Source organism: Ciconia boyciana, chromosome 8 (assembly GCF_034638445.1).
Source record: "Ciconia boyciana chromosome 8, ASM3463844v1, whole genome shotgun sequence".
NCBI classification, from domain to species: Eukaryota; Metazoa; Chordata; class Aves; order Ciconiiformes; family Ciconiidae; genus Ciconia; species Ciconia boyciana.
This window is the reverse complement of record NC_132941.1, coordinates 63,677,913-63,693,326: the sequence shown is the minus strand read 5'-3', so window position 1 is coordinate 63,693,326 and position 15,414 is coordinate 63,677,913. Positions and strand designations below refer to the sequence as shown.

Here is a 15,414-nt window from a genome sequence, read left to right as displayed (position 1 = left end):
ACCATTGCTACTTCAGGGAAGAACTCCAGCACAGCTCCAGAAATCAACCAAAATATTTTTTTCTGACCTGTGCAATATTTCTCTACCACATCCCCCAGGAAACACTTGTTTCTAAACAGAAAAAGTTAGCATGCGGACATTCTCCTGCCAGCTGGCAAGCAGCTGCAATGTGTCATCAGTTCCAAATTGTGAAGGCAGAAGACAAGAGCCTGGCTGCAGGAGAGCTGAAATAAGCACACTGTTCTTGCTGAGCTGACCTAGGTAAAATTTCTCAGCAGATCTTGATAACAATTAGTCTCATAGTCCATGTGCAGAATTTATGCAAGCTCAACACAATGTAACTTTCTGATGGAGGCATTCAATTCTGCGGTCACATATCTCAAAAACTAAGAAAGTATGCATACATCTCTACGTCATTGACATTCAAGAGAATCATAAAATTGGAAGAGAAACATGAGAACACTTAAATGAATAACTCAAAACTGAACTTGCTTATTATTTGGAGCTTTTCAAAGGGGGAAGGGAGGAAAATTGAAAGAATAAAGAATCGTAAAAATATGCAAGACTTAAATTTCTTTCTGGGTTACGCTTACAGGGCTTCTCGCCCTGCAGACAACTCTACTACTTTCAGAAGAAGAGTCTTTCCTATACCCTTCTATGGCACTCCAGAGAAAAAACAGACTATAATCTGAAACTTCCGGGGTTTGAGTATTTAAGCAAACAAAACATCTTTTATTTGCTGCTTCCTTCCACAATTGTAGAGGTATGAGAAAAAAACCCCAAAATTCTAGTTTCCATTTTATATGCAATTCAGCAGCAAGCATAGCGCAGGAGAAAAACCTGCCAGAAGTAACAAGTTCTTCCACAAAACTTCAAAGTCACAAAAAAAGAAGGAAGACTGTTTTAAAAACAACCCACACAACTTATGGTGCTCCACATGGCAAACCCCAAAATACTAAGTCCTTATGGAAGTCATCTGCAAGCCACATCTAAATATCATCCAGTAAAATTATGTGTTTTATTAATAAAGATGCTTTGATACGCAAAATATCCCAAATGAGCTATTCTTTTCATATTTAAAGAGGAACAGACTATTCTCCAATTTTTGGTATACTACTTTTGCTTATGCAATAATGCAATTAGTGACTTGTAAGTACACTGTTTTGACAATCAAAATAAAGTAGCAGCAGTTTGTGTTGGCACTGGAAAGGTCTTATTTGCACAACAATACAACTTACTTTTGTCTAGAAATAATGCCATCTGTTTTTCCAGACACTCGGGACCACCACTGGTGGATTCATCTTCATATTTCAATGGGATTGGTGTGCTGGGGTCAGCTGCAGGAAGGTCACCCTCTTTTTTAACACTGCTGTCAACAGACTTCAAGCCCTGCAAGAAGAAGAAATAATTTATTCACCTTGAAAGCAATATTTAGCAAATACAGAATACATCAAGAATCGGGTACTAGGTGAAACATCATCAGAAAGTTGATGCTAAACTTACCTCCAGGACATAGTTGAGCACGAGCCTGCAGCGCTCCTCAGTGCCATGGCAGACAGGAAATGCACAGCTAGGCTTCATCGGGGCAGGCAGCAGGGAAGGAATAAGAAGAGAATAAACGTTCAACACATGAAATGTCAAAATTACTGGCTAGAAGACGCAAATGAGAGATAGCGTTAAGAAAACCTGTTAATGGAACATCTGAGCTTTACACTATGAAGTGTCACAGTATTTCTTTCCTTTATCTCAGTGAGCAATTCATATACCTGGTCATCTACACTTGGACTCTCCTGGTAACGCCAAAGACAATGCAAAGAGGAGAAGAGATGAGACAACTCTGTTCTATAACAGCAATTACAAAGCATCCACAGATGGTCTGCAATGCAGACCCAGGAAGATAAGCAGATTCAACACTGTACAGAAACCATTTCTTCAGCCTATACATCAAAGTTGCGCTTTCGCCACCTTTGAACAACTTGGTGTCTTGGGGTTTTTTTTGGGAGGTTGTTTTTTTGTTTTCTTCTGGGGTAGAGTAGAAGGGGGAGAAGAAAGGGGAAAGCGAGTGCTTCTGCACTTGTACAAGTTATTGTATTTTTCAGCTGATGGACTTCGAAGTGTTAGAAATTAAGATAGCAATAAGAGTTCTTTTTAGGAAATCTTGCTCTTTGCTACTCAGCACAGATATCAGAAAAAATGTTTAGCTTTTGACCAGTGAAAGTCGTTTCATAATCATATCCCTATATAGGTAAGACAAGTAAAACATCAGAAGAAAAGTAACATGCTATGAACAGTTTCTTCACTGATCTTCCCAGTTTCTCGTATTCCTCTATTTTGTTTCAATAATAATGCACAGCAAATGAGATGAAGGTAGCAGTATTACACTTCTGCTGATTCCTTGATGAAGCACACGTATGTCAATGAAGTTTCAGGAATACTATGGTTATGCACCCAGCTGCCCCCTTAGACACAGCATACACACACATGCAAGAGTAAAGCTTCATCTCTTTTTTTAAAATTAACTATAACCAAAATTTCAAGGAAATCAAATTGCTATATTCTGACCACTTACCTTGGAAAGACAAATCAAAGAGGGAAATCAAAGACTAACTCTGTGGGTATGAAGTAGCTGATGCTCCCCGAAAAAACAAATGTTAATATTGCTCCAGAAAAAAATACTAAGATTACCTAGGTATCCACACAAACTTGGGGTCATCTACAGCTCTTGTATATGGCCACAGTTGGCAATATTTTCTCTGCTGCCGTGACAGGAATAATTTTTCTGTAGCCAGCTATGCAGAATCATGCCATAAAGGACACATGCGAGATGGCAGGGAAAAATCTATGTTAAACCTGCTATATTGTAAAATTCAAAGACCTCAAATTTTATGAGCAGCTCAGGAGAAATTTCTCTCCCCACTGCCTCATGCTTCAGTTACCTGAAGACAAAACTAACAGATGACTGAATTTCAGTAACAAACCTTGCTACATGAACTGAATCTTTCAAGAAAACCCTTAAAAAAAATCCACAACTTCACTTACACGTATTCGATGAACAGACTTGTATTTTTCTGGTACTGATAACTCTCCAACAGATTTGATTATAGCCACTGCTTTATTGTCATCTGGTGGATCAGAACTGTTACTGTAAGAACCGTTTTCATCACTGTCTGGCATTTCCTCCTCTTCCTCGCTATAACTTTCATCAGAATTTCCATTTATAGGGAAGTCTGCACTGTCTTCTTTTTTAGGTTCATCCAACTGAAAAAGCTCTGATAACATGTAGTTTGCTGAAGCGATAATCTTTTTAAATAAGAGAAAAAAATTAGTGATTTGTTTTCAAGTTAATTTTTTCTTTTGAGAGGCAACATCAATATAATTTGTCTTAGAATAAGGAATAAACAGTACATGCAAGTAGGTATTTGATAAGCTGTAAATACAGCCTGTATACACACACACACTGTATGACCATATTTTTGGGCACTGAATTTTATCAATATTTAAGAAGCAAATGGCTGGAGATAGTATCTTATCAGCTATCTGTATATGTGCATGCAGCCCCTGCAATCAAGCTTGCCCATGCTTGGTTTTAACCTCCAGCTTCCAAGGTCTTCACCTCTTGTTTTGCAAGTGAGAGCATAAAGGTAAAAATTGGGAATATAGGCCACCACGGGCCAAGATGATTTTGTTTGGGTTTTTTTCTTAAAAGAAAAATGAATAAATATGGGCAGCTCTTGACCATCCTATTTACTTCTTTTGAGTGCAATCCTAACAAACTCCTTGTTTATTCACATCTTTTGAGTTTTACAGATTCTCTCAAACTGCAGCTATGCTGCTTTCCAGAGAAGCTTTTACCTTCTTCACTTTTGTTCTAATTCAGGCAACAAAGGTAAAATCTGCCATAAGAAAAAAAAACAGCAGCTATCATCTTAGTTGATGGTAAGGAGGTATTTACCCTTTCTCTTCTCCAGATTGCTGTTGCATGGAGAAAAATGAGGAAGTAATGAAAGCTATGTTCTGGTAGGGCTAAGCATTCAGGGGTCTGCATTTCATTCCTTCCTGCTTCTTCACTTCATTCATCTATGTACTTTAATATTATACACTGCCAGAATTTCAAAATACACTGATGAATGAGGAGATATTTGATACAAGCATTTAAAAGCTATCCCGTAGCAGCAGCAACATTCACAGTACTAAAAATTTAGAGCATGAAGAAATCTATTTCAGCTTCTCAAAACCAAAAAAAACTAAAACTGACAAACCAACAAATAAGATTCCAATTGAAACTCAAGAGGTCAAACAGGACACCAGGGCACAAACAGCAGAAAACAGTAGAGGTAACTATAGCTTGCTTTTTATAGTGAGAAAAGAAATAAAACTATACAAGCATTCAGGAGAAATACAACGCACACTGGTGATAGCCTAAAACAAGCAGCATTCCCCCATGCTTCAGTTTGGTTTTATACAGAAATAAAAAGCCTTGAGGCAAGATGTACCAAAGTTCAACCTCATTTCTTGCCTAACTGTACTACGCAGTCCTGTGCATGTCGCTCCATAACCTCCCCTCCTTCCACTCAAAAGAGAAAGAACGTGAACAACTGGAAGCCAACCTGGTCCAGCATCAGACTGCGCTCCAGAACACTTCAACACTCGCATCAAAGACTAAGACAGCAAAATGAGAAATATGTATACACATTATAGGCACACATACATACACTTTTTTCCTCTAAGAGCAGAAGTGCTTAGAGAAAAGGTTATTTTGGAACCATAACACACTAACAATTAAGCCAGTAAGAACAATACAATAATAATCCTTACAATAAAAGTTAAGCCCTTTTCTTTCTACCTCAAGTTTACTTGAAGACCGAACCCTTGCTCAGACAGCTCTCACACTCCTATCATGAGGAATTTTGACACTAAGAGATAAGTCTAAGAAATTTGAATCACATCCAATTTAAGGGAAAAAAAACAACACCACACACATGCAACACATACATGCCTTAAACTGACCTGCTTTTGGGCACCTGGGCCCCAAATTGGAATGAACAATTTTATATTAAGTGCTTAGGCCCCACCTTAAATTACTGACTCTTGTGTAGCTCCAGGATTATGAAAACACTAAGTAATAGCTTTCAGGCTTGAACTTTTGGATTTAGGCACCTCAAGGAGGATCTGACTGCCAAAAGACTTGCATTATGGCTTCATGCACACACAGAGAGATTATGACAGGGCATAAGTTCTAGAACACACTTTTACAGTGAAATCCCTTGCTTTTGAGATGCCTTTTTTTCCCCAATGCCGAGTGAGTGTCGAGTAGAAGGACTTGCAATTAACTCCCCTGAAACTGACCTTGGGGATATCAACTCCTGCATTTTACTTCTGAACATTCCGAGTATAAAACAGTGTCAAGAGTAAGTTCTAAAACACAGCAATAGGGTAGCCAGGGGGTGGGGGAATAAGAAAAAAAATCTGTCAGTAAAAAAAATTGTGCCCACATGCCTTTCCTCCACTTCCCAACATCCTCTCTACTTCTAATTGTTAAAAAAAGATATTACATTTAATGCCACTGAAGCCCTCTATTTAGGACAGCATGGTTTATTACCAGAACCAGGAACTGTAAGTAAGGGCACATTCTAGCTCCTGGTTCCACTGGAGTCTAGTGAGACCGGACCAGAATATAGTCCGGCAATTTCATACAAAGCAGAATTGAGATACAAGCTCTCCGCAGTAGCACTGCTATGTCATGTAAGCTATGTTAAATAACTTCCCATCAGAACAGCAACCTTTTGACATTAGACATTTGTCTGAACTGCCAACCAAACAACATTTTACACTTCTTGTGTATTTTTGGAGAGCTTTTTGCAGAGGTGTTAAAAAAAAAATCCCAGAAAATTAGTTATTTTACCAGGCTGTTTTCTGAACCAATACACAACTGCTGAGAAGGCAAAGGAGGCCACCATTGTGCAGGTGTATGAATTAGATTAACCAGCTCAAATAAGCAGTCTCTCCTGCCCTACTAAAAAGTTACTTATGGAGTTAAAAATCCCATATAGGAAAGGGAAAAGGATTCAAGCCTGATCAAGTTTAGAAGAGAATAAAAACCAACTGGTAAAGAATGAGTATTACCTGTTCTAAAAGCTTGTAGATCACAAGAGGCAAATGAGAGAAGGATCTTATGCAAGCAAAAAAAGTTTTCAAGAGCTTCTAGTGGGATTTTGAGAGCTTTCCACAACTTTAGAAGGAATCTACAAAATACTTATTAATTTAGTTAATATATGCCATGTCTCCTCTTGTAAGCCATTTTAAATACAATTCAGACTTTTCACATTTTTGGGATCAATTTTCTGTTGAAAACAGCTTAAATCTAGACCACTTACATGTAAATTAAGTTATACTTTGGATTAGGTTTCAGTTTCACTATAGATACTTCTTTTTGAAATTTATGATGTGTTGCCTATAAATAGTAAAAATGTTAAGTTACCATGTTCATGTACCATAGCCTGCATAAAGCAGCTCCTGCTCAATGTACTTCCAAGCCTCCTGCAGTATCCCAGTGTACTTTTTTGGTTAAACGCACTGACACTCCCTTATACCATTCTGAACCCACAGATTTCTCAGTTTAAGACAAGGAAGAGATTGTGAATAGACTCGGTCGAAATCCCAATGAGAAAGCAGCACACTCCATTATCTTCTGCAACTAAAAAGGAAGCTAGCACATCTGGCAGCAGTAATACTTAAGATATATACACACCTTCTTTACCTCCCTAAAGTTTAGTAAACTACTTGTCTTTCAGAGCAATTAGATTCCTGTTTTTCTTAAAAAAGAACCAGAATCAAGTATCTGGAATAAAGGAGGTCAACACAGCTTCATCTCCTTTTCATTACTTTTCTTACTGCTTCTGAAAGTGCAGAGCATCTCAAGGTACTGATGGCTGACACAATGGTCTAATGAAGCAATCAAGAGTTTGAGATTCTTTTTCTGAGTCTCCCACCTACCACAGAATAGCTGAGCTTGGAAGGGACCTCTGGAGACTGTCTAACCCAACCCCCTTGCTCAAAGCAGGTTGCTCAGGACCATGGCCAGTCAGGCTTTGAGTATCTCAAAGGATGGAGACTCCATAACCTCTCTGCTTCACCTGTCCCAACATTCAGCCACCGTCAAGAGTAAAAATGTTTTTTCTTACATTCACATTTTACAATGTCTAGCTAAGATCTGCTTCAGTGTCTGTACAGCTTCCAAACACAAAAGGGCTCTTTGGGAATGAGAGCAAAAGAGCAAACATAGTGACAAGTTCCTTTCTAGAGCAGGACAGAAGACTCGTGCAGCAATAAGAGTCAGTGAAGGCTACTAATTTAAAAAAAAAAAGTCTGGGGTTTCTTTAAACATAAATCAATTTCCAAGTTTATAAATAAATTTAAATTCCCTCCTTTGCAGAGGGAGGAGGAAGTACCACACAAAATAGAACCAGGTGCATTATGATGACAGCATTTCCATTATATTTACACAAAGCTAGAAGAAAACATTGAATTCTTACTTGAGGATGTCTGCCATTGTCCAGTAACTTAAGACAATTAAGGAGCAACGTTCTGATAGTGCCATAGTGTTTCTTGTTCTGATTTTTCTTCAGCATCATATTGCAAGCAACTCTAAAAGAAAGTTAAACAAAATAGTAAATCCCTGGATAATTTCTTTGTGCTAGAAGAAAAAAAGCTTTAAACAATACTACTGCAAATGTAGATCTCCCAAACTTCACGATGGGTCTACAAGACCTACTCAGTAAGAGTGTAGCTTACATGAAGAAATAGTGAAAAGGAGAAAGTCTGTTTCGATTTAGTGGGACTGGGGCTTACCAAGCTTATGTGTAAAAGAAGATTTTCATTTCATCATAACTTTTGGTCTGTATTCTTAACAAATACAACTGCACCAAGAATTAAGTATTACAACAAAAATTATAAAAACTCACTTGTATAGAAGAATTGCCACTGGCATTGTAAAAGGGTTTTGGTATTTGTCTTCTGTCTCTTCACACAGGGTGGTTAGGTCATAGAGCTTTACTATATCACTCCCACTTGCTGAAAGTTAAGACCTTTCGTTAATCAACATGACATTAACATAAATCTTTTTAAATTGATCTAAATCTACTTACCCTTAAACAGCCAATAAGTATGTCCTTCTTTGGTGCAATTTGATTTCAGAAAAGATAAGATATTTTGAGCAATATCTTTTATCACTTTGGTAGAAAAATTAGAGTTTTCCAAATTGGGAATATCTTCAGTCTTGATCATTTCATATTTCTGCAAGGAATATATGTTAAAACTCGAGATTAGGAGGGTTTTCTGCCACCTACCCCCCCCAAATCTATACATCAGTGTCTCTTATCGACTGCTAAAATAAACAAAAGCTACTATTATGATACAGTGTCATGATAAATTGAAATTATTTCCATGATCTACTTTAAAAGCAAGCACAACTGGATTATACCACTCAATAAAAGTGTTAAAGGGGACTCACTTCTATGACAAACATGGTAAAGTAAAAGGAGAGCAAGAGGTGAAAAAAAAAAAAAGTACAACATCTAACTATTATTTCAATGAAACCTAGTCAGCCTAGTAAGCAACTATATGCTATCAGGTACAACAGAAACTCAGCTGGTACATGTCGTCTACTGTAAAACAGTAAATACAAACAAAGGTTTAAAAAGCATGCATCCATCTTGGCAAGTGAACACTACAGATTTTAAGATGCAAGAAACCGATGTATTTCTGCTGTTCCATTTTTTATTTTTGCCTTCACTTATACATTGGGGGAAGTAGGAACCTTGCATGCATGGAAGAGAGAAAAAGAGAACACAATATTTTTGGATGACTGTTGCAAGCTGTGTAGATGCTTCTCATTCTCCAATAAAGGATTCTTGCAATCTTTTTGTCAGAACAGTAAAATTAGAAAGAGATCTGTTACAAGTGGAGCAATTTCAGAAACTGAAGAATGGATGAACTAGGCAGAATGCAAAGAGACAGTCTTACCTGAACAATTCCATTAACATGAAAGCACATCACAAGCTCTGGTACATTGCATATTAAATTGTCCAACCAATAGTCAATTCCTGTTAGCACATTTATTGGCTTGTTGTTATCCCTAAAACCAAACATTTGTAGTGTTATTTAAGTCTTTATTTACTCTTCAGAAAATATTAGGGATGTTTACTAATGGGACTTAAATCAAGTCACCTGAGAGTGGATGGATACTAAACAATTATTTGTGATTTGTTCTATTTTAAAGAGGCAAACAAGGAATTATATCAAACAAAACAGATGTACTGATCTCTCCAATGGAATACACTCACATTCCCTCAGCAGCTTTGAATTTTTGCCCACACTCATACTGAAACTTTAACAAGCTTCACATGTCACACTATCACCAAGATAACAAGTACTTAAGAAGTTCTAAAGGAGTAGCAGTATTAGCTGCAATAATTATAGTGCAAGCTTTCCCCAGACCTTCCAAAATCCCTTGCAAAGTAAGGTAATGTTAATTCCTAGATGTGTCTTAAAAAGATGACAAATACATCAAGCGAGTTTCAAGTTTTTGCTCATTCTTTGCCTACACATAGGCAGGAACAGAAAAAATGGTAATCAAGTGATCAACATAAAGTATGAGTGAACAGTAAGACAGTCAGAACGTAGAACTACTACAGTGACAAGTTTTAAGTACTTCTGAAGTGCCCAACTAGCAGTTATTGAAATTCAGAATCCCAGTAAGAGAAATATTACTGCCCTCGTATAAAAATATCAATAGAACAAAATTAAGGACTAGATGTACAGAAGTGTTTTAAACACTCAACATTCACACTGAAGTCAGGAAAGGTTGCAAACCACCAGTACTTTCAAATAAAGATTTAGTTACAGAGCCAGAAAAAGCAGCAGAGCATCTCAAGTCCCAGTGCAGTGGCACGGCTATGGGACTGTTTCTGTTTTCCAGCGCTTTACAATGCCACCACCATTTAAGTCTAAAGCATGAATTTTATTCTTTAAACTAAAAATTAAGAGTCAACCAAACAAGATTCTGGTAGCTAAATACAAAGCAAAGCAACAAGTCAGTCAAGGCTGGCACATATATCTCATTAACTTCAAAACTCACCTGAGACGCAAGCTCACAGCAGGGTATCTCCCACCTCCAAATATAGGCATATTTGATCCTACTAACATGTGGATATCTTCAAAGGTCCACAATATATTACGAACAAAGTCATTTTTAAGTCCCTTCATTAAGAGAAAAAAAATGGTCTATAAATCACTATCATAAAACATGTTCTCTATGACATTTGCGGAATTATGAGAAAGCAAGAAGCAAAAGCAGCAAATAAAAGACAGCACATAATGAACTATGCTATGCATTCACATTAACTTAAAAGATTGAGATCACAGATGCCACAAAAGCTACTTCTACAAGGGGCTTAGTTTTTCTCTTCGTTCCAATTTAGACCAAATTTTATTGAATTGATTAAATTGGGGGTTCAATGTTTGAGCTCAAATTTCACATATAGCATACCTGACTGTTTTCCCCGTCATTGAACAAAGTAGTCAGGTTTTGTTCTTTGGGGGCTGAGGCCACATGCCCCACTATATATGAGGGTTCAAGAGGCACACTTCCCTGTGAAAAGCACAAGGATAAGGAGTGATTCTGCTGCTGAGGTAAAGTTAGGCTATTAAAAAAAAAAAATCTGAACAACAAAAGCATATAAGGGAAAAACCTTTACCTCTAACACCTTTAAATAAATACGTATTAAACTACAAAAAGCCTCTAGTCAGTGACTAGAATGCTTCTTTTCTATAGCTATACCAAAATTTTGTACTTTATATTCTCATAGGCTTTGGAAAGAAATCAGAAAGTTTTTATAGAAACACTTTATTACCCCAGGGTCAGCACCAGATTATCAGTCTCCAGAACGTAAAGCCTCTATCCTGATGCCTTATTTATAAATTAAAGAAAATGACACTGTACAGATGCACAACAGCTTCTTTATGATGAACAACCTGCCATATTAGGCAACAGTTCCTCAAGAAGGTGGAAGAGAGAAGTAGTCCTTTTTCTAAAAGCTGTCAAGTACTGAAATATTTCTCCACTTTAGAATATTACTACACCACACCACATGCAGATACAATTTTATGGATAATGTAGGTTAAAGCCTTCATAAGTTAGCTGACCAAGTCATCTGGCATACCAGTTGGTAATACTGTCTAAGCATAGCTATAGCATCATTATTATATTAACGTAGACTGAATACAACAGACCTTTCAACCACTCAAAAATTTAATCAATTCCTGTATTATGTTACTCAAAAACCACAGGAATCAACAGTTTTCATAAATAAGCTTAGCCACAGACTGAAACCCTGGATTAGGGCCTAATACTAATCATAGTTTGTTGCATAATTACTATAAACATCTCTCACTTCCACTTGTGTAATCTCATAGCAAGTATTTGTAAATATTGTTTAACTGTTTTGCAAACATTTTCATAGAACTTCATTTTCCTCTTCACCTAATAAATTCAGGGCCACAACAGATTCATTTTAATGGCAGATTTAAAAAGAATGGCCAAAACCTTAGGCTTCCATACACACATTCTGAATATCAGATTTTCCTACTTTTAGGTAAAGTCATTGATGACTACTCCTAGCCAAATGTTCTGTTTCTCAAAAACGCATACATAAATACGTATTTAGTATTATGGTGACAGAAAAAAATAATTTCTGAAATTTGGAGCTCTGAAACACTGGCATAAGCTAAACCACCCATACTGCCAAGTCCTTCCAATGCCTTTATTAATTTCTTTCAGCAAAGAGTACTGCAGCAGCACCTCTGAAAACCTTTCAATATATATGCCTCTACAAAAACTAAGGTGTCATTTAAAACATTACATACACTAACCTGGTTAGAGGCACCTGGATCTTCAGATAACGAGGAAGGCATTTCAAAAGGAGCTGGCCAGGATGCCCTTCCTGCTTCATCACTCTCACCTGAAACAGGACCCTCCTGGTGTTGTTTTGAAGTGGAAGGAACAGGCTGAGCAGCTCCATCACCATTAATGCTGACAAAACAAGATTAAAAATTTCAGTCAACAATATGCAAACAGAATCCATTTTAGAATCGTTATATTTGAGGCAGCACTCTCAAATGACTTTGCTAATATGCTAAAAGACTACTATATTGACAAGTTGCTCAAACTCTTACAATATTACAGCAGGTGTCAAAATCTATTTTGCATATTTTAAGTTGTTCTTTCCTCAAATCCAATTCTCAGAAGGAATTTTGAGATATGCAGTTAATTAAGTCACCCTGTTTATTTTATACTTTAATACTTAAAATGTTTCAATTCCTGTTAAAAACTTTTACATGTTATTTCCCGATTTCATCCCTCAATTTTCTCTGCATAAGTATAAATGAGTAAATAAGACAGACCATAATGGATTTTTAACATTTACTTCAAGACAAGAAACCAGGCAACAGTAAGTGGTACAGAATTCAAGATTCACACAGACATAAGATTACCTGTAATACAAAAATTTAGAAAGTATAGCCTTCTGGTACCAATGTTCTTTACTCTTCTTTTTTCGTTGCCACTTCTGATCAATCAGCCTTTGATAAAACTCTTTCAGCCATGTCCAGTCCCCTGTCTAGGCAATATCATAAAAATGAAATTAATGTCAAGAAGCACCTACAAAGTAAACCAAGTGCCTTATTAACTTGGTTAATAAGCCTCATTGGTAATTGCCTCATCTACAATGGCAAAAAACCTCAACCCCCAAAAAACCAGAAAATAACTTCACAGCTAAAACCTTGAATTGGTCATTTATTAAAAATGTATCTTCTAGAAAAGTTACATACTTACTGAAAAGTTGACTTCATTAGAAATTCAGATACATGGTAAGATATTACACAGTAACAAATACTTATTAATAATAAAATTAATAAAATAGTATGGCAATACTGAAGTAATTACAGGAACATGGGACATGGAATTTTAACCCTACAATACCATGAATACAGGACATCAGATACAGTTCGTGGGTAAACCGACCACTGCAGAATACAGCGCCTTTTGTACTCGCATACGGTTCTTAGGAATTTTGATACATACATGCTTTCTTGATAGCTACACTATTCTTGAAATAATGCATTTTGACCATATGACATACTTAACAAAAACCAAATGGTTAACCTGAGATGATCTCATGAAGAGTTCTTGAATGTCTAGCTCATCCAACAAAAGTGTCCGCCCAATGCGATGCACTGCCATGCTCACATGTGACTTGCTATAAGGTATCTTCAGAAGTTTTTTAATATTCTTGCAGGAGAAAAGAGAACAGAGATTATATTCCATATAATTATACTGCACTGTAAGACAATTCTTAGGAAACTGTAAGCCAAGAATACACTACTAACAGTGGAGAGGCATGGGCAGGCAAATAAAACCTTATAGTGCCAGTGATTTTAAGAAGGCCATTCCACAAGGAGTTGCATTTGTTGAGGTCAGAGAACATGAATGACAGTGATAAAGAGACCAAACAGTCAGTATAAACCACATATATGGTTTAAACATGATCTCTCTTTGGATCATCACAACCAGGTATTATCAAAAGTGACAAAAAATGCAAGTGGATGGTTTGGATTTTAAAAGCTTTATCTTCACCACAGGAACACCAATACTTTGTCAGATATCCAGAGGAATCTGGACAGAGATCTAAGTCTGAATAAAAATCTGTCAAATATGTATGTTTCCTCTTCCAAATAGCCTCACTTGAATTTTGTAGATATTACCGGCACCAAAGCAGCTGGCAAAAATCAGAGGAAAGAAGAAGAAGGTTGGAGGGGGACTATCTCTTCTAGATAAGAATAGAAAAAAATCATCTTGAGAGTAAGAATTTACATGAAAGTAACCAATTTCAAACACACAAGATAACTACATTGCAAGACTGATGTGCTGCATTCACTAAACTGTGTATTTTAGCTTATGATTATTTGTAGAAATCCACAGGAAATATGATTTTATCTATACATTTCTTACTCAGTGATCACAACTCCCTTAAATGACAGAGCAAAAGTTAGGTGATCTGTTTGTGTTTCACTAGGAGATCTTTATTTTTCCGCAAAGGGCACAGAAGCCATGACAGTATCTTAAAATAAGGTTTATACAACATAAGAGTTTGAATGATGGAACTTGAAGTCATACATACCTCTGAATCAGACACAACATCGACATCATTTCCAACCGAGTCAATGAAGTCATACGCCATCCCAAAGCTATTTAGAAAATATTACAAGTTAAGACAAATGCAGTGTGACAGTAAATAAAGATCTCTTTCTCCAAAGCTTATTAAATCTTTGAAAGCTTTTTCTTCATCAAAAGAAGAATCTAGCTAAACATTACCAGGTGTAATGATCTAAAGTCAATTAACAAAATCATTCTGACATTCTACAAGTTTTCCAAAGATATCGTTGGAAGTGCTCAGATCCAATTTCGAGATGTTCTAAAATGTATTTTAAGTTTTGTTGAAATCAAGAAAGTCAGAACAAACACTTTAAATAGTTAAGACAGCTGTGGGAAATTAGAGAAATTGATATTTAATTTTTTTTAACATTGAAAAGGAGAACAGTTTTTCAAAGAGGTTTATCTTTAAGACATTAAGCACGTTAAATTCTTTCATTTTAGCAGCTATCATTTAATTTTACCTCTTATTTACGTTTTCTGAAACTGGCCTACATGTTTTCACAAACACATCCTTGCATTGTCATCCACCCTCATTAAGGCCTCCTTAAATTACAGGCTGTTAAATTAGAATATTTCAATGTACAGATCATTCTTTCAAATTAAACCAGATATTACCATAACCCAACCAAATACATGATGCATAAGTGTCTGAAGTTATACTTTCACTATTAGCTTTTCAATACTGACACTAGAGACAGAGAGATTAAACTGACAGCCTCTATTTGACAAACACAGGATCTAAAATAAACAGGAAAAATTCATAAAGCCCTGAGAAAACATGTTACCCTGCTCAAAGATATACACCTCCCAAAACAGATTTTGAGGATTTAAACACGGACCCTCCACAAACTGTTAAATTTCACTAGCTAGTTGACTTAGTGTGAATTTGCTTGCTTGGTACAGCATTTAAGCCTCCTATTCATAAACGCTCTGAAATCACCTCATCCAACGCTTTAACAAACATCCATCCTGAAAGGTAACATGGCTTTTTGGTTTTGCCCCTTATTTCACTTCTGTGTTCACTGTTGACGTGACTATTAAGTTCCTTTTGCTTTGACTTTGAAATTTTTCTTTTAGTTAGCCAGGGCCAGTTTCCAAAGATCCAGAAGAACTATAAATTGGCTCTGTAACTTTCAAGGGGAACC

At 36.5% G+C, this 15,414-nt stretch overlaps 1 protein-coding gene across 1 annotated transcript in view; it reads right to left on the bottom strand.

Moving 5' to 3' along the window:
* Positions 1-15,414, bottom strand: part of EDRF1 (erythroid differentiation regulatory factor 1) — a 28,722-nt gene that overhangs the window by 11,533 nt on the left and 1,775 nt on the right. The window contains exons 3-15 of the mRNA XM_072870892.1: positions 14,235-14,301; positions 13,220-13,345; positions 12,550-12,674; positions 11,929-12,088; positions 10,547-10,648; positions 10,136-10,257; positions 9,022-9,133; positions 8,145-8,292; positions 7,962-8,070; positions 7,533-7,644; positions 3,040-3,300; positions 1,504-1,575; positions 1,239-1,389 (exon numbers count right to left, since the gene is read on the bottom strand). Coding sequence (XP_072726993.1) covers positions 1,239-1,389; positions 1,504-1,575; positions 3,040-3,300; positions 7,533-7,644; positions 7,962-8,070; positions 8,145-8,292; positions 9,022-9,133; positions 10,136-10,257; positions 10,547-10,648; positions 11,929-12,088; positions 12,550-12,674; positions 13,220-13,345; positions 14,235-14,301 — 1,667 coding nt within the window. The remainder of the gene's footprint in view (positions 1-1,238; positions 1,390-1,503; positions 1,576-3,039; positions 3,301-7,532; positions 7,645-7,961; positions 8,071-8,144; positions 8,293-9,021; positions 9,134-10,135; positions 10,258-10,546; positions 10,649-11,928; positions 12,089-12,549; positions 12,675-13,219; positions 13,346-14,234; positions 14,302-15,414) is intronic.